The sequence below is a fragment of the Gossypium arboreum genome, chromosome 10, assembly GCF_025698485.1.
Source record: "Gossypium arboreum isolate Shixiya-1 chromosome 10, ASM2569848v2, whole genome shotgun sequence".
Classification (NCBI taxonomy): Eukaryota; Viridiplantae; Streptophyta; class Magnoliopsida; order Malvales; family Malvaceae; genus Gossypium; species Gossypium arboreum.
The window spans coordinates 121,056,331-121,077,939 of NC_069079.1; the positions used below are offsets into that span (position 1 = coordinate 121,056,331).

At 30.0% G+C, this 21,609-nt stretch overlaps 2 protein-coding genes and 1 non-coding gene across 6 annotated transcripts; 2 read left to right on the forward strand and 1 right to left on the reverse strand.

Moving 5' to 3' along the window:
- Positions 1 to 1,025: 1,025 nt before the first annotated feature.
- LOC108486942 (NAC domain containing protein 50-like) lies at positions 1,026 to 6,724 on the reverse strand. 4 transcript variants are annotated; one of them, XM_053020225.1, is made up of 5 exons: positions 6,486 to 6,724; positions 4,755 to 4,955; positions 3,806 to 4,083; positions 2,990 to 3,223; positions 1,026 to 2,311 (listed from the first exon to the last, which is right to left on the reverse strand). In XM_053020225.1, the coding sequence occupies exons 2-5, from the start codon at positions 4,798 to 4,800 to the stop codon at positions 1,709 to 1,711; spliced, it is 1,161 nt and encodes a 386-aa protein (XP_052876185.1). In that variant the 5' UTR covers positions 4,801 to 4,955; positions 6,486 to 6,724; the 3' UTR covers positions 1,026 to 1,708. The 4 variants fall into 4 exon arrangements, with proteins under 4 accessions (XP_052876185.1, XP_017646602.1, XP_052876184.1 ...); XM_017791113.2 differs by having other exon boundaries at positions 4,755 to 4,961; XM_053020224.1 differs by lacking the exon at positions 6,486 to 6,724 and adding an exon at positions 5,116 to 5,261 and having other exon boundaries at positions 4,755 to 4,961.
- Positions 6,725 to 15,110: 8,386 nt separating this feature from the next.
- On the forward strand, positions 15,111 to 20,963 carry LOC108487447 (ras-related protein RABC2a-like). The gene is made up of 7 exons (XM_017791794.2): positions 15,111 to 15,444; positions 16,305 to 16,373; positions 18,180 to 18,245; positions 18,542 to 18,663; positions 18,787 to 18,915; positions 19,026 to 19,158; positions 20,610 to 20,963. Exons 1-6 carry the CDS (start codon positions 15,288 to 15,290, stop codon positions 19,137 to 19,139), a joined length of 657 nt encoding a protein of 218 aa, XP_017647283.1. The 5' UTR covers positions 15,111 to 15,287; the 3' UTR covers positions 19,140 to 19,158; positions 20,610 to 20,963.
- A 435-nt stretch (positions 20,964 to 21,398) lies between these two features.
- TRNAI-AAU (transfer RNA isoleucine (anticodon AAU)) lies at positions 21,399 to 21,472 on the forward strand. The gene has a single exon. It is a non-coding gene; the product is annotated as a tRNA-Ile (tRNA).
- The last annotated feature ends 137 nt before the right edge of the window (positions 21,473 to 21,609 follow it).

A 21,609-nucleotide genomic window follows, 5' to 3' on the forward strand; every position in this document is an offset into this window, starting at 1 on the left:
AGCCGGATCTAGGGGCTAGTAGTGCCCGCCTCATAATATGATTTTTTTCATTTAACCCTTTATAATTTATAAAAATTAAATTAGTAATTATAAAATTATACTTTGGTCTCAAAAATGACAAAAAATTAATTTAATCATTTAAAATTATAAAGATATAAAATATTAAAATAGCTATAATGTATTTTTACTATCATAAAATGTATAATTTAATTTTGGTCCTCCAAAAAATATTCGACTTTGCCTCTACCTCTTAAGTCGTAGTTCTGGGTTTGCCGTAGTAGAAAAGTATTAATTGAAAAGCCAAATAATTACATTAACATGTTTAGTACACTCAACACTTTCTTGAGAATGTAATGATACTTTAAAAATTACCCTTATAAAATAAAGGATAATATTCATATATTTTAGCATTTTCAATCATTTTTATTTTTAACAAATACTTGAAATAATCCAAAGATATTATTTGCTCACGTTTTGGCCTAATCAGTTTCATAAATACATTTGAAAAACCACTCCTATATTAACTCAAGATTGTATAGTTGTAAATTTTGTAAAATTTTTCTCACTTTTTACTTTGATTTTCTTTTACTAATAGAATTTTTTTTAATATCAAGTTAACCTATCTAATATATTGGTTCTATAATATTCTGTTATTTATAATTTTGGTTAATTCGTAAATTATTCAATTTCGAACTGAATTAATTGTTAATGAAATTTTAAAAGACTGAATTAGATTTGGTAACCAATCGATTAATCAAAATAATTCGGTTGAATAAGTTAATTTAATTAGAACCAAATTATGCACACCAATAAAAATTTCTAATAAACACACTTACTATGTTAAGACTTCTTTTTATTGGAAGGAGAATGATGATGACAAAATTTAAACTCTTATCATTTAAGTGCCTAATAAAAGCTCAATAGTGCTCAAAACAAGTGTTGGCAAAACGCTCAACCCTCGTTGGATGTGTGTATGCACGAATGATAAATATTGAAATGAAATGGCAACTTCATGCAAGAGGATGTATAGAACGAACTTGATAACCTTCTTTTTTTTCTTTTTGGTTCAAATGAGATGAAATTTACAGCAAAAAGGTCCGATACCCAGAAAGGTGATGAAATTTACAGCAAAAAGGTCCGATACCCAGAAAGGTACAACAAGCAAAGTCCAACCAAACCCACTACCCCACAAGCCAGAGGAGGGAGAGAGCACCGGGAAACAAAAAGAGAGGCTGTTGCACGCCTCTGGTAAAGGCCATGTCACCATGAAGCCCCAAAAAATCAATCCCAAAGTTGCCTTGGCATTTGCTAGACCACCGATAGAGGTGGAGCCAAGCCGAACATCGGCTACAACAGCCACCAGATGCTAAATCTTCAGATACGATGAAACCCCGGAGAGGTGCCAGCATCTTAACTCCATAAGAGCAAGGGAACTTCACCAACCAAAGATAACAGCAAACAGAGTCCATCAAAAAGCAAAGGTCATAACAGAGACTTGGGGCAAACGGACGGCCACAACCATGGGAGGTGAACCCATGTTTATTTGGTTAGATTTAAAATGCAACTAGGGCTTAAAAAATGCAAGAAAGCTACAACATTGTTCAACAACAAACAGAACCAAATGCTAATACCAATTTTACAACTGCGCTGGTGAACTATTATTCAATGCATAAAAATGAGAGTACCAAGGCTTCGCATGCTACCCGTCTCAGTTGCTCCTCTTTAGCTCCTCGTTCTCCTTGCTAAGGGAATCTATTCTTGAATGGAGAATGTTGATCATAGTTTGAGCACTCATCATTTCAAGCTTCAATGACTCCCTCTCAACAGAAATCTTGCGGATCTCTTTCTGCAATTCATTGATAAGTTTCATGCAGCTTGGAGGCACCACAGAGTCTAGATTAGCAATGTCAAATGTTGGTGGAGGAACGCGATGGTTATTCTCTTTCAGTTCTAGAGATTCCATTAGAGAAAATTCCAAGAGTGCAGAAATCGCCGTTGTTGTCGCAGATGATGGCGACGTTGTTGTTGCTGCCGCTGCAGTTGTTGTTGTCGATGAGCAACGATCCTGAGTTGTTCGAGTTGAATTCTCAGAAGCATTTGCATGGTTGGGACCCAAATCAGTATGCCGTCTTCTCTTGTACCGGAGTAGTGGCAAGGATGCTTCCCTGTTAAGCATGCATATGGGAGGGCAATCATCGGGTCTCTCAACCTTGCATGGAGGCAATGGAGGACAGTCATCTGTTTTGTCATTTAGCATCTCTCTTGGGACCTCATCATTAGGCAAAGCATCCTTACCGGCATGTTCAGTCTCCTACATTTTAAAAGAAGCTTTAGAAGCAATCAAGACTTAAGAAAATGAGGCAGATGACTTTTCGATAATACAACTGTATCTGTCCAACTTGCATACAAACAGGAAAGGGAAAAGTAAAATGAAAGATGGAAACACCAAACCTTATACAGAGATGATAAAACTAAACTAATAGTGTCAACTATCTATAGTTCTTGCACGATTAGGGTTCCAATTCTACATTTTGTTGCATATAAAACTTTGCATTCGTCATCAGTACTAGAAGGGTAAAAAAAAAAGGGAGACATTATAACATAGAAATAGAAGTAAATTCACAAGCAAGCATCATTTATCATTTAAGCCAAAAAGGAGAATGTAAAAGACGATATACAAATGCTGCATGCTACATGAAGAGATGCAGAACACAATCAATTCTGTCTAAAATACCCAATATCACCACCATTCATTGTAAAGATGCCTCGGACCATGATATAATCAGCTTCTCGTGTTGCATCACTTGCAGGCAATCATACATTATGCTGGCCTTTATAAGTTGGAGAAATTGTTATAGAATACTTTAAAACATGTGAAGTCATCAAAATGAGGATCTAAGGAAAAGTTCAACTGTGAATATGATGAGCACCTATAATAAAGATCAATATTTTAAGAAATGCAATAGCAGAAAAAAAATACAGCCCAAACCTGCTCAGAACCAATCATATGATCAGCATTGTTTTCAACTGCTGCATTTTCAGTAGTTGCCACATCATTGCCAGCAATCGCATCATTTCCAGCTACACCATCATCCCCAGTATCTACTCCCAGAACCAAAGGAATTGAACCATCATCCCATTCCGCCTCAATAAAAGGTGCATATCGGTTTCCATTGGGTGGTCCTATATTGTTCTTATGAAAAACTCTACATAGCACATACCCCTGCTCCACTCAAAAGATAGAGAAAAGAAAAGCAAAAAAGGAAGAAAAAAAATTTCTTATAATATTAGTTTCCAAGTTATAAACAATAATGTTTGGTTGTAGAGAAATTTCTAGGACCTCAAAAGGTTTCAAAAGTACTAATGGATCCCGTAGAGTAAGGTCTGAATTCTACTTATCTCGAGCTATAAAAAAAAAAAATCATAATATATGATATCCAGAATCACATTTACCGTCCATTTTCTAAATTGTGTAGCAGCACATATGCAACGAAACAAAAGCAAAAGATTTACAACAATTCAAGCTCATGTTCGCGTTCGTCTTATCCCCTATCTCATATCTTTCCATACAGAAAAATATATATCACAAGCATGTCAGTTCTTCAGTAAAATCAACCAATCCATCACCTAGGGCATAATGTACTAAGTATTTCATGTTAAAATTCGAAATATTTCATCATCCAAAATATAGCTGAAATCTACAGATATCTTTAGCATGCATAAAAGTGTAGGCCATAACATCAATACACACAACCTTATTAACAAATCATAGTCACCATGGAGATCAGTTTATAAGGTCTCTAACCTGTAATGCCCCAATTTTTTCCAATTCTTCTTCAGCAAGCCGATACTCATGCATGACCCAATTGGTTCGCATCCCATCTGGAGCTCTCCCACTATGAAATACAAGCGTCTTTTTCATCCCAATAAGCTGTGTATTGTGTCGGACTTCTCGATCCTTCCCTGTGGCCTTCCAGTACCCTTGGTTTGTAGCCCTATTCATTCTCCCTCCATTCCCATACTTTTTGTCCAATAAACTGAAAAAATACCACTCTTGGTCTCTGGTTTGCAACTTCGCCTTGTCTGAAAAACCAATCACCAAGAAGAAACTTTAGGACCATCTAACGTTGCTCAAGACTTTCACTTTTCTTGACATATCTCGTATCCAACGGGTATATAACCTCCAAGTATCCTCCAAATATATGGAAAATCTTAGAAAAGTCTAATCATACCCGTGTTGGATGCACACCCATATCCAACACTCACACATGAGCCCGAGTAACATAGAGCACCATGGCTCAAGAATGAACTAAAACCCACCCAGTAAACCTTATCAAAACAGCATAAAAGTGATAGCAAGGTTCTTACAGAAAACCCAAAAGAATGGAAAGACAACTAATATCGAAATATCACATTTCTTATAAGAAGAGATAAGCAAAAATACTACATTTAGCTACTAAAAGATATACTGAACATAATAATAAAAACAGACCCCAAAATTTTCATATATTCTTAAATTTTTTTAACAGATAATCCATCTATTTTTTTTTTAAATGAACTATACTATTTCCCCAAGTTGAGATATTCAAAAAAGGTAAACAAAAACCAAATATTTCGCCATATTCTACCCAAAACAAAAAAACTTTACCAAAAATGAAAAAATTAGATTTTAAAGACACCCTCTTAAAATTTCAGCAAAATCTCAACAATCTATCTAAAAATAACATGGAGAACTGCAAAATAAATAACTCAACCTGAAAGGTCCCAAGGTTCATGTTTGTAAATATCGACTTCAGCCATAGCGTTGAACCTGACAGGCTTATTGGAAACCTTTCTTTTCAAGTAATAGCTAACCAACTCTTCATCTGTTGGGTGGAAACGAAACCCAGGTGCCAACGCCGTAGCTGAACCACCCGTCTTCGCCGCCGCCGCCGACGGTGGCGGGGAAGTTGGTCCTGAAACTAAAGTTAAAGAAGTTTCACCACCCATAAACGACGATAACTTTTGGGGGAAACCAAAAATAAGGGGTTTTTTTGAGTTGAAAGCAGGAATGAAAAGAAGAACAAAAGAGATACTGGGACAAGTTATTGATTGAGGGTGAAGAAACAAGGGTACCTTCAACAGCAAGAAATTTCAACTTATAATTTTGTTTTGTATTTTTGGGTTTTAGTGGAATTGAGTTAATTAATTATTTTTATTGGTGCGTTACTCACTCTGCATTGTTACAGTGTGTACTGTCAACTGTGGTCAATATATGGTTAAAAAGAATCGAAAATTCATTAAAAAATCCAGTACAGGATTTTGTTTTTAATGATGCGATAATATAATTTCCAAAAAGGAAAATTTAATAAGTTTCTTACCAAATAAAGGGAAAATTAGTTATTTGGACATAAATTTTTTGTGGTATCTCAAAATCATACACGAACTTTGATTCATATAATTTGATACACGAGACTTTGATTGTGGTTTCAATATATACATAAAATTTTAATTTTGATTCAATTATATACATTTAAATAAATAAATATATCAATTTATTTTTATATCGAATGAATATAATTGTTTCTATATGCAATATATAAATACAAAATGATGTTATATCGATAATTGTGTTAAAATTTGTGTGAATTGGATCAAATTAAAATTTCATTTACAAAATTGAATAAAATCAAAATTAATGTATAAAATTACACATTAAACCAAAGCCCGTGTATAATTTTGAGAGTTATCCCTATTTTTGTTTTTGCAATTACTTATAATTTTAAGTGTAAATACCCCTAAGAAGTTGAAACAATTAAGTAAGGTCTCGGATTCTAATATTATGAATAGAGAAAATAATATAGGAAAGGTTTTGTTTCAATTTAAGGGTTTAACTCGATTCGAGCCTAAATTTAATTAAGATCGATATAACTACTAAATATCGAAGGATCTTAGACAAAAGAAAATAAATTGTTCAGAAATCTTGGTATTTGATTTTGGGGTTAATAATTTTTTTCGAGAAAAATTTTAACTAAATGTTTCAAAAATTTAAAAGAATTATTGAGAATTTTCAAAATGTTTAGTAAAGCAATATTAATATTTATTTTTTAATAAAAAAACAATATTTCATTAAATTTTATACCTATTTAATTATTTATAAATTAAATAATTCATACATAATTACAAATAAATAAATAAATAAATGGTTTTGCCTCTACCTAAATCTCAATCACTCCCTAACATAGCTTAAATTTGATAATCACAAATGTAAAAGTAAAGATTTGATTTCGTAAATTAGATATCTAGACTTGACACTAAATGATCAATGTTTATAAGATACCTAAAAACGAAAAGACAATTAATCTCCTTTTCGATATGCAATACACGAAGTTCTCAAAGTAAAATCAAATAATCATCAAGAAAAAAGTAGCGAGATATGACAAAAACAGCAAGCAATAACCTGATCTAAACTCCGAAAAAAATCTAAAATTTAAGATCTACATTACCACATAACGCGAAGATATGCTTCCACCACTCCAATTTGGGACAATTGAGAAATCACATCTCTTCGACCAAAACTCGAGAGAGTATACGTGATATGTTTCTAAACTTTAGAAAGGACATTGTTTATTGACACAAAAAAAGTGGAGGGGGGCGGCACCACCCACCCCCGAGACAAGATCCGAAGGAAAAAGTTAAAGAAAAAGAGAACGCGGAAAAGAAAAACGAGATAAGGAAATTTATAAACCCTTAATAATAAATATTACAATTTTTCTAATTTAATGAAAATAATGCATTAAATATATTTAAAAATAATATATTAGTTATTCTTATACGATGTTAATTAAAAATGCGTTAATTAAACAACTGATTTGAATACATAAACAATTGGGCACTAACTCAGTTTGACAGTAACAAAAAAAATTACAAAGTAAATTGTATTATTTTGAGGATATTTTTGTCATTTTGTATTTTTATATAGAAAATATAAATATATACAAAAATAGAATTTGAACTTAGGTTTTATAGATCTCAACCTTTGTACTTTAGCACTCAACTAAAGCCTTATTTGTTATTTATATAAGTTTTTATAAATATATTTGTAACATAATTCTTTTTTTTACCTATATTATGGGTGTGTCGTAATCTAGTAATTAATAGTCTATATTATTAAAATATGACATAAGTTCATGTACTCTTCATGAATTTAGAATTTAGTCCTTGTTCTTTTTATTTTTAGGAATTTAGTCATTCTATTTTCTAATTTTCAAAATTCAGGTCTAAATGTAAACACTATTAAAATTATTTTATTAAATTTAAGTTTATTACAATGTCATTTTTTAATTACATAGTTACCAAGTGAATATTTTCTTATTTCAAAATTTTATATTAACAAATTTAATAAAAGAAATAATAACATTAACAATTGTTCCTAACTTTTGAAATCAAAAATAGAGATTCAATTTCTAGGAAAAAAAGCATAGTGATTAAATTTCAATTTTGTAAAGAGTATAGGGACTAATGGCATATTTTAATCAATTAATGTTTTAGTTAAAAGTTTTAAAATTTTGGAAATTAATTGTGAGGATAGATGTATATTAAAAATAAAAATATCTAAAAATAGAATATATAAATAAAGAAATGTCCATAAATAGTAGAAATAAAAAGGAGGACGAAAATGTGAAAAAGAAGAGGGGGACTGAATTTTGGTCGATTTCTACAAAAATCCACTCAAACCCTAACAATAGGATAAAAGTTATATCATCCATAATCTACCAATTTTCATTTCTTTTTTTCTATCCCATGCTTTTCCGATAAGGCAAGTATTACGTTTGTGGGACATGCTGCCTTTTATTATTTATTATTATTATTTTATTTTTTCGAATTTAAGGTAGGTTTGGATGGATGTATCTTTACCTATAGTTAGTGTAAAAACAATAGTGGTAGTGAGATTAGATATTATAGTATGAGACAAAAAGTAAACTAAATACACCGCACCTCACTCCACCACCCATCTAAGCCTACCCTTAGATTTTATGGGTTTTAATTACCGAAAATATTTTTGAATATTTCAATTATTATCCGTTTTATTTTTTATATTTAGATTTAAATATTTGAATCTATTATATGATTTATATTTTAAAATTTTATTTTTAAAAAAATATTTATATTATTAAATACAATGTTGCTTGAATTAGACCGATTGATTGAACCGAGAATCGGTTAAAGTATTAGTCCAATTAAAAGGGTTAGACTGGTTGATTCGTGAATCTGCATGGATTAATTAAATTGTGTTAAAATTGAACGTAAATAATGACAATGAATCACAAAGAAAGAGAAAAAAAACACAGAATTTTACGTGAAAACTTTTTTGAGAAAAAAACATGGGTAGAGGGGAAGAAAGTTCACTTTGTCGAATTCGAATGATACAAGAGGAGAGACGGTTACGTCTATTTATAGATTTAAAAATCTTATTCTAATCAAAGTCAAATAGAACTACTGCAGTAAGATTAAATTACTTTATTCTAATCAATATCAAATAGATGAAGTAAACTTTTATATTGATTTTACTTGTGCAGCCTGTACCATATCACAAGGGCCGAAATATTTTGCTTATTGAGGATGTACAATGGGTTACGGCCTTTGGCATCGTAGATCCCCTATCTTGTCACTTATATTTTATTTTAATAGGAATTTATGTCACATAACTTCTAACAATTTGAGCTTAAAACATTGATTAAACTAGTTAAACTAGTTAACTTTATTTTTATTTTTTTAATGATTTAATTAATCAAACCGGTCAAATTAGGAATCGTTAGTTTGACCTATTTGACCATCAATTCAATTCTAAAAACTTTTACTAAACATGGATATTTAACATATTTGAATATTTTGTATGGATAATCTATTTAATTTGAATTCGGATGCTAATACTCGAATTTAATCTAAATAATAAACAAAATTCAAATTTCAAAGCGACTTTTGCGAATTCAAATTTTATAATAAATACTAATAATATAAAAAAAGTTTAACGGAGAAAGGTTAATTTTCCTCTTTTCTTTCCTAGTTTTAACCCCCAATAAACAAATTCTAACTATGAACTTGAATACTGTTTTCGCTTTCTTAAATCCCTCTTGCTTTGGTCTTACGTTGATTGTATTGACATCCTCTTTAACGTCCTATAACTCCCGGGTTTTAGTTCCAATTTTTGTGTATAGTTAATATTAGTGTAAAAAATTAATAAATTTTTACGTGTAAGTAAATCTCTCTTGAATTATAAATTTTAAAATTTTAGTTTTTAAAAAATATTTAAACTAATTAATTATTATTAAAATTTAAAAGAACACACCTTTCAAAATTTTAATACATATTTTTATAAAAAGTTATTTAATTATAAAATGTGAAGAGGAATATATTAGGACCATATATATAACGGTATATGGTTACCTTTCCGTGATCTTTCCTGCGGTGTGATCAAATCTAAGAGCACAGAGCAAAGCGGATGTTTGGCGTTAGAGAATGATCAGGAAGGGTAGCGTGAAAGGGGCAAGCATTGGCATTGCGGATGGGGCTCAAAGATCAAGGCACTGACCAATCGGCTGCTAGATTCTCGCGTTGCTTGTTGTGTGGTTCGTCGGTGGCTGGCTACTGCCTATTGGCTAATCCTTCACTCAAATTTTTATGCATCTCTCTTGCCTTTTTTTTTTTAGCTAACATTAGTTACTAAATTAAAGTTATGTTTTTGTTTAGGTTATTTAATTAATGAATTATTCAAAAATTTTTATTAAAATTATTAAACTGTTAAAATTAATATTATATGACTTCCTTTGTTCTTATTACCTACATCAATTGAAAGTTTTTTTTTTACAGTTCAATTTCTTTTTCATAAAATAACTTTAAACGTCACGAATTTATAAATTAAAATTTAAACAATTTGTTTTTCCGATCTCCAACATTAACCATCACATTGACTTAGATATAAGATATGTTCTTTTGCTTGTCGATAGATACTGATTTATCGTACAAATCATCACTTGGAGCTCGTTGGTGAAACTTAAAAAAAAAAACTTAATAGTCCAATAACTTAAATAAAAAACTTTTAAATAGCTTAATGACTTCAATGAAAATTTTCAAATAAATTAGTAACCAATAAAAAGTTTACCTATAATTTAATAACTAATAATATAATTTACCCTATTTTTAGTTTTTTTTACCTATTTCTTATTATTTAATTTTGGTTGATTTAATTGATCTCTACTAAATTTTTGTTCTACTAAAAAACTCTTTGACTTGCATTTGGCTCATGGTGAGTTTGGATGGGAGGTGCATTTACCTACGGATAGTCTAAAAATAGAGGTGGCGATGAGATTAGTACTATAACAATACTTTAGCGTTAAACAAAAAGTAAGTTAAATATACCGCACTGCACCCAATCGCCTATCCAAACCTATCCTAACACCCCTTGAAGTAAATTGCTACCAATTAATCCAATACAAATAAAGTTACCCTTGTGATTGGAAGCTTTAAAAGAACTTAATAATTTTAATATTTAGATTGATTTTATCAAATCAAGTTTAATTATCATTTATATATGTTTGGTTTAATTCATAAGAAAATATCATTATTATTTGAATGGTATCAAATTCTATATTTTATTTAATTTATAATTAATTTTAAATATTTTATATTTTATATAAATGAATAATATTTGGTACAATATCATGGGAGATTTTAGACTTTACAAGTAAAACCAGTAGTTGACAAGTGTTCTATAGGAATATAATAAAATATTAAAAAACATATGATAATTTTCTAAAGCTATTTGTGAAATAATATATATATATTGCTAATGTACTAAATATTAACCCTTTATATCATATAAAATGAATACTATGTATAAATTAATGGAAATAAGTAATAATTTTCTAAAGCCATTAAATATTTCAACAAGTGGTTAGGTGTAATGGTAAGATATACTACACTTTCAAAGGGAGAACGTTGGTTCGAGCCTTGAAAATAATATTATTAGCAGAGGTAGTCATGAACCCCGAACATGATTCATAAAACGGAGATGCATAATATAAAAAAAAAAATAAGTGTCACTAAAATTAATGTTGATTCACTTCTTTAAAAAAAAATTAACGATTCTATTTCCACTTTAGAAATTCAAATGTAGAGGAATGAAAATAAAGAATGTTCCGGGGGAAAATACAGGGCGGCCCATGACCATCAACATTGCATGCAATCATAAGCTTGTTGGAAAATCTTACTTCACGCGTGGATTAGAGAAAATTAAATCATATAATAGCCTAATGTTGTATCGGATTAGTGATTGAATCCCATTTTCTGGTTTAATAATAATAAGTATTCATTTTATAAATTATAGGTGTAGGGTGAGTAAAACTTAAGTTTAAGTTGAGTTAAATTTTATAATTTGAATAACAGATTAGTGTAAATATAAGAGTGTTCAAACGGTTAACCAAATCGAATTAGTATAGTAGTATTAATCGAATTAACCGAACTATATAATCTTTTAACCATTAACCGAATCGAAATTTATATATTTTTTGTTAAAACAAATATAAAATATATCAAAAAAATATTGATGATGTTCATTTGTCTTGAAAGTTAACTGAATTAATTGAAATTTTAAGTCTTGAAATACTATATAATTAAGTTCATTTAATTATTCAATTTCAAACCAATTAACGATAACCGAACTTCTAAAAAATCATTAACCGACCTCTGACCGAATTAGATAGGTTAACCGACCGAACCGATCTAATTCGATTAATCGGTTGGTTAATTCGTTTTAATTGAAATTTGAACACTCCTGTGTAAATACTTTTTGGTTCTTGTCAATTCTAAAATGAGCAAATTGGTCTTTGTGAAAAGAAAATAACCAAAATCATTTTCAAAAATTCAAAATAATTTTAAATTCTAAATTTTATATTTTTAAAAATATAAAAATTAAAAAAAACTAAAGAGTTTTGGCAACCTAAATAAGTTAATTAATGATTCATGTTTATCATATTAAAATATTTTTTTCTTATTTAACTTTAAAAAGTTTTCAAATATATACGGTTTCAAATCTATATACTCTAACATGAAATTAGTTATATTGTTACAAGATTTTAAATTGACATGTTCAATTTAATTCGAATAATTTCACTCGACTCGACTCGGCTTGACTTGAATTTCATTTCATTATACACAATTCAAAAAAATTCAAATTGAATTAATATAATAAAATAAGACTCATTAACTTAAAATTTTTTTACTTAAATCGATCGAACACCCACCCTTACGGAAACTTGTAAAACATTGTGTTTAAGGAAAATTCCCCCACAATACAACAATCTCTTATTTAATAAAGAAAGAGAAAAGGTCGTAGGATTTATAAAATTTGGGCCTAGATTGTAATTAGTGTAATGGGCCAAATACTTGTTATAAAATTTGTTGTATTTATAGGCCCATTGGGCTCAGAGTTTTGTTTAACGTACTGAAACCAAATTTAAAAAATGTTTTTTTATTGGTCCTTGAAAAAGATTTATTTTATTGGTTTAAGTTTTGGTTGTTATAAAGCTAAAATTAAAATAATACAAATTTAACAGATGAAGAAACAAAAGGAAAGCGAAAGGGGATGAAATTATTATCAAAATAGGTGAGGCAAAAACTGTTGACCAAAAATGGTCAAAGGGATTGAGCTGACTCACTGTGTTGTACGGAACGTGTCAAGAAGGTAGGCGTTTTACATGGCGACGTGGCATGGTTTGGAACAAATTGATGAGGAGGCCGTTTTTATCTAACCATCACCCTCTTTCATTACGACTCACCCTCTCTGACATCATCCTTCTTATATATATATATATATTCCCTTCGTTAAAAAAAGTTAACAAATATAATATAAAATTTCATTAGTAAAATATTTTTAATAAGATATAATTTATTACTTAAATAAACACTTACATATGAAAAATAGTGAAATAAATAATATATGAAATTAAAAAAACTTTTAATTTAAAGAAAATAAACATAATTATCTAAAAAATTATTTAGTAGAAAAACTTCTTAGTAAACAAACGTATGAAAAATTGAAACTTTAAAAAAAAAGATTGAAACATTGAATTTATTCATTAAATCTGTTAGAAAAATCAAAAGTTGATGGCAAAAAAAAATTTAAAAATACAATTAAGACCATTTTGACAAAACATACAAACATTAGTGATCAAATTTATAATCAAGTCAATTTAAAATTTCCCCTAGCCTTCTATGGCACACACCCAAAGCTTATAGGTGCTCGTGGATAAGTATCATAAAAGTTTTTGTATTAAGAGTTAAATTGTATTTAACCTTTTTTATTAACAAAATAGATAAATTGGTCCTTACATGTTAGATTAAAGAGCAAATTAGTCATTTTTGTTAAAAAAATTATCCATTTCTACATTAAAAACTGGCCATTATATGTCAGAATGAGGTACACGTGACTTCTGGTTAATTTTTTAACCACACCAATTTTTAACAATGAAAATTTATGAAATTTTTAATAAAAAAGATCAGAGTTTATCTTTTGATCTAATATACAAAGATAAATTTACTCATTTTTTGAGTAATGCAATTTAACTTCTTATATGGAGATCTCTATAATATTTTTACCATGCACATCAAGTGTTTGTACTTTTGTTTAGTTGAAATTTCCTTTAGAAATAAAAAACAAGAACCATAGTTCCATTTAGGGCGACGCCAAAATTATTTTTAGGAGGGTAAAATTATATTATAATTTTTATTATAGTAAAATGTAATTTTAAAGGATTAAATTAAAATTTTATCATTTTAGGAGAGCTAAAGTGGAATTTTACTTTTATTAATTTAAAATTTTAAAATGTTAAAGGACTAAAATTTTTTATTTTAGGGGAGCCCAGTGCCCCTGTTAGCCCCCTAAGTTCGCCTCTGGTTCCATTAAGTTGTTGACATAGGTACAATTAAATTAATAGATATTTACAATGTGAGTGAAAAATTATATAATAGATATATTTATTAAAAATTATATAAAAGAAATTCAATCAATGTTTTGGTTATACTGATAAAATCAATTGTTTCTCATATTTAGTATTATGAGTTTAAATCTCATTTTAATCAAATTTGTATCATTATATTATATAGAAAACAAAAACATATTCATTTAAAATATAACTTAATTTATATATGAGAGGATGTTTTAATATTTTTATAATTTAGTGTCCGATTCATCCGTGATACTAATTTAATAAAACGCTTAAAATAAATATAGATTTATAAAATTTAAATATAGCAAATATTTTACTTATTTTAAATATTAAAAGTAAATTCTTTAAAAGATTTTATTTAAGATCGAAGATATTTATAAAATTTAAATTGATTGATGGATTACATTTAAGAAAAAATAGAATCAAACTGATAAAATAATTAAAGATTAAAGGGTTAAATTTATCAACAACTATTATTTTAAAAGATTAAAATATGTTAAAATCCTTGTAGTTTTCATAAAATTAAAATTTAGTCCGGGGTTTGAGAAAAAAAAAAAAAAAAACTATGAAGAGTTCCGTTGAGACAAGCAAAAGTTAACTGAGGTGAAGACAAAATTATTAAATGCCAAAAATCCGGCCACAGATTGATTTTTTTGTTTTTTAAGAAATTAAGTGATATTTGCAAAGCAATCTAAATGGGGAGCCCACATATTACACCTGCGAGGGGGGAGCGTGGAACAATGACAACCCGGAAAATCATGCTTTACCTAAATCAATTTTTATTATATATTATAAAAAATTGTCCTAATAATTATAAAACAGATAAAAGTCTAAATTGATGTCTAATTTTAAAATAAACCATGTTTTATATATGCTTTAATATTTACATTTAACATTGATATTAATGTTAATATAAGAAAAATATGTTTAAGCATATTATATTTCTATTTAAAGAATAATATTTGATGTATTAGCCACATAGAAGTTAACAAGTATTTTACATGAGTATAATAATTAAAAAATAAATATTTAAAATAATATATTTTTTTGTTTAAAAAATCCGTACTTAAAAAATAAGCAAAAGAAAAAACAAAATTATATACTTGAAAGAAAAAAGAACAAAATTATTAAGAAACACTACCCGCCAACCCCACCATTGTCTCTATCTATTGTCTACTACTACCTGAGGAAATTTCCTTATTTCATTCAAAATATTTTTACTTTCGTTTTTTCTGGTTGTTGATGATCAGAGAAGAACAAAAGGAGATTAAGTTTTTTATTTGTTGCACTTGAGAAAAAAAAATGTTGGGTTCTTCTTCTTCTTCTTCAAAGGGAGGAGGGAACAACAACTGTGATTATTCATTTAAGATATTATTGATTGGTGATTCTGGAGTTGGCAAAAGTAGTTTGCTTGTTACTTTCATCTCTAACTTTGTTCATGATCTTTCTCCCACCATAGGTAACTCCTCTACTCTCTCTTTCGACTCCTTTATTTTGTATTTTTTGCCATCTTTTTGTATTTTGCTTGTTGGTTTTTGCCTTTGGAATTCACACCCAGAATTTGCTTTGAATTTTTAAAAACTTTTTTTGACAATAATTTTAGAAAGGATTGTTTTTATGCATTGGATTGGTAAAGGATTGAGGAGAAGGGATTAAAAGGAATACTTTTTTTGTTTTTCAATTGTTTAGGGAGTTAAGATGAGGGAAAAACAATGAACCAACAAACTTCCTTTCATTTAAACTAAAATTCTTTCCAAGTAGTTATGTTAATTGTTAAGTTTAGCCTTATATTATTCAGGAAATAGGTTCAATGTTTTAGGTTTCATCATTTTCGAATGGACTAAACAAAAATTTCTTATTTTTTTAGGGGCCAAAGTGCAATTTTACCATGTATTAACTTAAATTTTCATTATCTATAGAAGGACTAAATTGCATGATTTTTATTTCGGGGAATTCGTCCCTGACTCTAGCTTAATTAGCAATGATGGAACAGTGAACAGATGAGTAGCATAGGCAATTGTAAATTTGTAACTGAGTAGATAATTGTAAATTTTAGGCATGGAAACTAATTCAATTATCCTTGGAGAAAATTTTTGCACTTCGGTCTGGACTCTGGGGCCCCTTCCTTGTAGTAGCAGAAAAAAGGTTTGAAAGGAAATGCATGGCTTGGTAGTTGTAAGAGGAAACTAACATGGGAAAAGCAATGCCTCTTCTTTGTATTTTGTGTTCATCATCTTGTCCCATGCATTAGAAATATCTCTGTTTCTATGTTCAGCTTTTATGTCATATGTTTATTGAGTTCTTTTGAATGTTGTCAAGGGGTGGATTTCAAAATCAAGATGGTCACAATTGGTGGGAAAAGATTGAAACTTACAATCTGGGACACAGGTAAAATTGATATGATAAAGCCAACACTTTGCAACTAGTTCTTACTTGGTCCTTTATTTTTTCTGGTGTTTCCCTTGTGTATCTTGTTAGTTGCACGGCTGTTTTGCATGCGATAGGCTTGGAGTTGATGCTACTGATTTGTTTTGCTGATCTCCTCTGGAGTCTTCACTGAGAGAAAGAAAGTGGGGTTTGTAATGGTTTCGTCCTTGTTAGAACACAGAATAAAGGTTTAAGAATGTGTTTGAGTGTTTTCAGAAGTTAAGGCCGAATATATTGCTGAATGATATTAGTAGGATAGAAAATGTGCCTTAAAAGAGTGATAAAATCTAATGACTGCTTCTAAGGTGGCCAAAGAAAGCTTATTAAGTTGCAAGAAAAAGGACATCCAGGCCTACAATTTCTGAAATTGATGTACTGGTTATTGGGAAGAAAATAAATTTTGGTACTGCTCTAAATGTTGTGAGGATGAAATAATCCTGATGCAATTACTGCTGAAGCATTTGGGACTGATCTTCTGCTCATGGGAGTGAAGATAGCATTGATGAGTGCATATTTTAGGGGATGGTATGCTTGCTCTTTTATTGGATATGCTTTTATGTTGATGGAACCCAAGGAAACAGGTATTGTGGTAGCTGTAAAAGTAAATATTGGCCAAAAAGTTAGTGGAAAGCATGCCCGTGACAAGATAGACCAGAAGAATTTTGGTTTAATATAACTGAAAACATATAGCTGGAAGTGTCAGTAGCTTATTATACAACCGAGTACCTTCTAGTGTGTTCTCAAACTCATTGGATCTTTATATGTTAACAGGGATCTGCATGTAGGATGTCATTGAAATTATGAGAAGAATTATAACTGAATGCTTATCGAGACTCCTCAACTAGGACTTGTGGTGTAAATTTTCTTTGAAACTTCAACCTGCTTATGCAGTCATATATATGGATATGCGTGTGCGCGCGTGCATATGTACATATCATTTTCTCAAGTACTAAAGTCTAACTCTTTGAATTCACAATGATGGTTGAAGCTAGAATTGGACCAACCTATTATGATATATTTGCTCGCCATTGCAGCAAAAGAGCTCCTAAAGTTTGTTTACTGATGTACTATAATCTTATGCACTGTTAATTTTCTTCTGTGGCATTAATTTACATTTTCCTTTTGAGTGGGGTGTTTCATTGTTGTCAGTCTATCATAACAATCTATGTGAAGTTGTATACAATATGAACTGTTGGGTTCTGTCTTTGGGAAAAAAAAAGGTATGATTGCAAGAAGCTCCATTTTCATATCCTTGATCATTTCTAGCACAAATGGATTTTGTTTTAAGCATTATTTGCTGTTTAACCATTAGTGAAGTCAAAAGCATGATTGAAAATTATTAATAACATAAACCAGGAGCCCATAATTGCAGAAGCTTAGCCTTTAAGCTCAGATATATCTTCCGTACTTTCCATTAGAAGAATAAGAATCATCTGACATGGATTTTGTTTTAAGCATTATTTGCTGTTTAACCATTAGTGAAGTCAAAAGCATGATTGAAAATTATTAATAACATAAACCAGGAGCCCATAATTGCAGAAGCTTAGCCTTTAAGCTCAGATATATCTTCCGTACTTTCCATTAGAAGAATAAGAATCATCTGACATGATCCTTGTTGTTCGGTATAATTTTATTTCTTAGAGTAACCCTAATGTTGGAGAAGTTCTTCCAAATTTTGTTCTACATCAATTCTTTTGCTACAGAATCAGAGCTCGCAACTTACGTGCACCTAGTTCTCATTTTAATTGTATCTTTTACCTATTGCAGCTGGTCAGGAGAGATTCGGAACATTAACTAGCTCGTACTATAGGGGTGCACATGGGATTATCCTTGGTATGTCCTTGCATATTTGAAACATTTAGTCCTGAATATTTGTTACTGATTTTATTTTGCTGAATATATGTTAATGGATGATGCTTCGTAGTTTATGCATTGGGCAGACTACAAGAACTATGAACCATTCTTTATGTGGTATTTGTCATTACGATTATGCATGCCGGGGATCTTTAATCATCATATGGTTGAAATAGATGTATTGCTAATATTTGTGAGGACTATTATGATGCCATTGCTGCTTGCATAGTTAAATTAAGGGAACTTGAACCCCTTTTTCTTTTGTTACTTTGAAGTATATGACGTGACTCGGCGTGAAACCTTCACCAACTTATCTGAAGTTTGGGCAAAGGAAGTCGAGCTCTACTCCACTAATCAAGAGTGTATCAAAGTTCTGGTTGGCAACAAAGTTGACAGGGTAAGCCCTATAAAATTATTAATCATAGGAATAAGGCAGTGCTCGGTTATTCTTTTACTAGGTAAAAGATGCTTAATCGAATATATATCTTGTTCTTATGAAAAAGAAATGTGCCATTTTCAGGACAGTGAAAGGGCTGTAACTCAAGAAGAGGGTATGGCTCTTGCGCAGCAGCTTAAATGTTCTTTTCTCGAATGCAGTGCTAGAACCAGAGCAAATGTGCATCAATGCTTTAAAGATCTCGTTTTAAAGGTAATTACCTGATGAAGAACTATTATATACGATGATGCTCACTGAGCAATTTCGAGTCCATGTTGGAAGCTTGGTTGTGACCTATGCTAATGCATTCTATCGGTTCACAGATTCTTGAGGTACCTACTTTATTGGAGAAAGGATCAACGGCGGTCAAGAAGCAGATTTTGCAGCAGAAACAAGTACGGAAACCACCCGAAAGCAATGCCTGCTGCTTTCAATGAACATTCTACAACACTCGAGGTATAATCATACACAATAATGTTACACCACTACATATAGAAAGTTCCACAACAGATGTTAATAGTCGCAACAAAGTTATTCCCGGATGCACCGATCGGACATCCGATCGTATGTTATAGATATAAAGATAGTTTCATCGGAGACATCTTCATTTCTTCATTCGTAATTTTTCGAAATATAGGGAGATGAGGTTTCATCTTAGGTTAATGTAAATTTTTGTTTTACCATATGTTTTTTATTATCTTATGCTTTTTTTTTTTTTGAAAATTAATGTTTGTTTGAGAATTTTCAAGGAGTGTTTGTGTGAGGGTTTATTAGAGAATTTACATTAAAAAGAAGATTACGTATAATCTTTCAATATTGTATATTATATATAATTTTTAAGTTCATCATCTACCCCACACAACGCATTCATTAAATATTTATTTATTTATTTTATACCATATTTAGTGATGGGGATAACATGGTTCGGATTTATGCCAAAGTAATCAACTAATTTGTCAAATTTTAATTTAAAATAGTATGGTTAAAATATTATAGTCCATATATGGGTATTGTCTATTTTTTCATATTATGCCCCTTATCCTATGTTTGGAGATGAAGGTGGAGAGAATGTTTGTTATATAAAGTAAGAGCTTGATATGAATATCTCTTGTCCTATCCCTTAGGATTAGTAATAGGGTTTGTTCACGAAGTAATTTCATTGCTTTACTTGTTTATTTTTAGAATTTACAATTTTTTGAATAAAAGTATTGGGTTATTTGTTTTGGAGATATTTGTACAAGCTAAAGCCTGAAACATGAAAATCAATTGAGTTAAAGGTGAAAGACTTGAAAGAATGTTTACTTGAGGATCAAGTAAAGGCATTGGATTATAGCGAAGCTCTTATGGAATTATGTCGAGATAATCTTATGCCGAATTTTAGTTTTACTTTATAGAACAGTGATTAGACTATAACTCTTATGTAAGCAAAATTTAAGTATTATCTAGGTTAAAGATATTCCAAGAGATCGAGAGAGCATAAATTTATTCAAGTTAGAGATGTTTTATATGTGCATTGTTTTTGTAAACAATCAAGAGAATATCTTGTATTGCAAAACTAAGCTTTTGAGGGGCTTAGTGGAGAGTGATATAGTCTTTATACAATGATAAAGTTGCTAAATTGGTGAGAGTTAGCTCGATGTTAGGATATAAATCATTGGTTGTACTGTGAGAAAGATAGTGAGTCATTAAGACCCAATAGACGTAGATTAAGATCAAACTATATAAATAATCTCGATATTTATCTTTACATTTATACATTTTTAGTTTTGTGATTAAATCTGTGGCTATAGTTTCAATCATTATTTTAGTTAGTTTTTTATTTGCTAAGCAAGTATCCCTCGTTTTTACCGGACTTATAAAACCTTGATAGCAAGTGGTTTAATGATGACTTTGGCAATAATGTGTAGAGTTGGTGGGAAAGTTATGGAGAGTCTTATTGGAATAGGAAGGGACCTTCAAGTGGACTCTGATTGGACTTGACGTTGAGGCTTGACTTGTTGGTGGCCCATGTGAGAATTGAGGAGCATAAAGGAATCTTTAATCGAGCGAATCCTATTTTAGGCGAGCTAATGATTGACCTGATGAGGTCCTAATAAAAGTGGTTGGGTTGGTTCCATAGTTTTTCCTCTCTTATATGTATTATAGTTTTTATAGTGACAAAGTTTTTGGAATTGAGTTGGTAGTCGAATCAATCAGAATATTAATTTTCGATTTGATTAATTTCTCTGATTTATTTAAATAAATTATTAAAAATAATAAAAGCGATTCATGAGTTAACTATTCTAATTCCTTTATTTGAATCGATATTTTATTAATTTTCACTCTAATTAATCCGATTGATGAGTCTAGTTTGATTATGAATACATTGCAAAAGACAATGTTCAAATATTTTTCTAAAAAGTAATTTAAGAATTGTTGATTCAAGTAAACCGTCCATTTAAAATATTTAAATTCTAAATATTTTGTAAACATTTGTAATTTTGATGATTTTTTGTTCAAAGATACATAATAAATTCAAACATTATCCATTGAAAACCAAAACACATAAACAAAACAGAATAATTTATTTTTGAAAAAATATTAATTTCATAACAGCAAACAAAATATTTAATATCAAATTATTTAACAATTGTACATGCATGGTTGTCTCTTGTTCCTAGTGTACTAATCTTATTAAATATTAAACTCAATGTATTGGCCTATTAGCTCAGTTGGTTAGAGCGTCGTGCTAATAACGCGAAGGTCGCAGGTTCGAAACCTGCATGGGCCACTTATCATTTTCTTCAACTCATTTACGGAAACGGTGCCGTTTTTTCTTCATTCCAGAGCTCCGTTTAAGGCCGGGCTCAGGTTGCACGCAAATCCAATCTATACTTTTTGAAGTTCGTCTATTTTATTTTTATAATG

Bases quoted from the DNA above. Each gene is read 5' to 3' on its own strand.
- LOC108486942 (XM_017791112.2), bottom strand. From the start codon at position 4,989: ATGGGTGGTGAAACTTCTTTAACTTTAGTTTCAGGACCAACTTCCCCG. The intron at 4,084-4,754 runs GTTGAGTTATTT...TTGGTTTTTCAG, and splicing joins TGAACCTTGGGACCTTTCAG to ACAAGGCGAAGTTGCAAACC. The intron at 2,312-2,989 runs GTTTGGGCTGTA...TTTAAAATGTAG, and splicing joins ATATGATTGGTTCTGAGCAG to GAGACTGAACATGCCGGTAA.
- LOC108487447 (XM_017791794.2), top strand. From the start codon at position 15,288: ATGTTGGGTTCTTCTTCTTCTTCTTCAAAGGGAGGAGGGAACAACAAC. The intron at 15,445-16,304 runs GTAACTCCTCTA...AATGTTGTCAAG, and splicing joins TGATCTTTCTCCCACCATAG to GGGTGGATTTCAAAATCAAG. The intron at 18,246-18,541 runs GTATGTCCTTGC...GTTACTTTGAAG, and splicing joins TGCACATGGGATTATCCTTG to TATATGACGTGACTCGGCGT.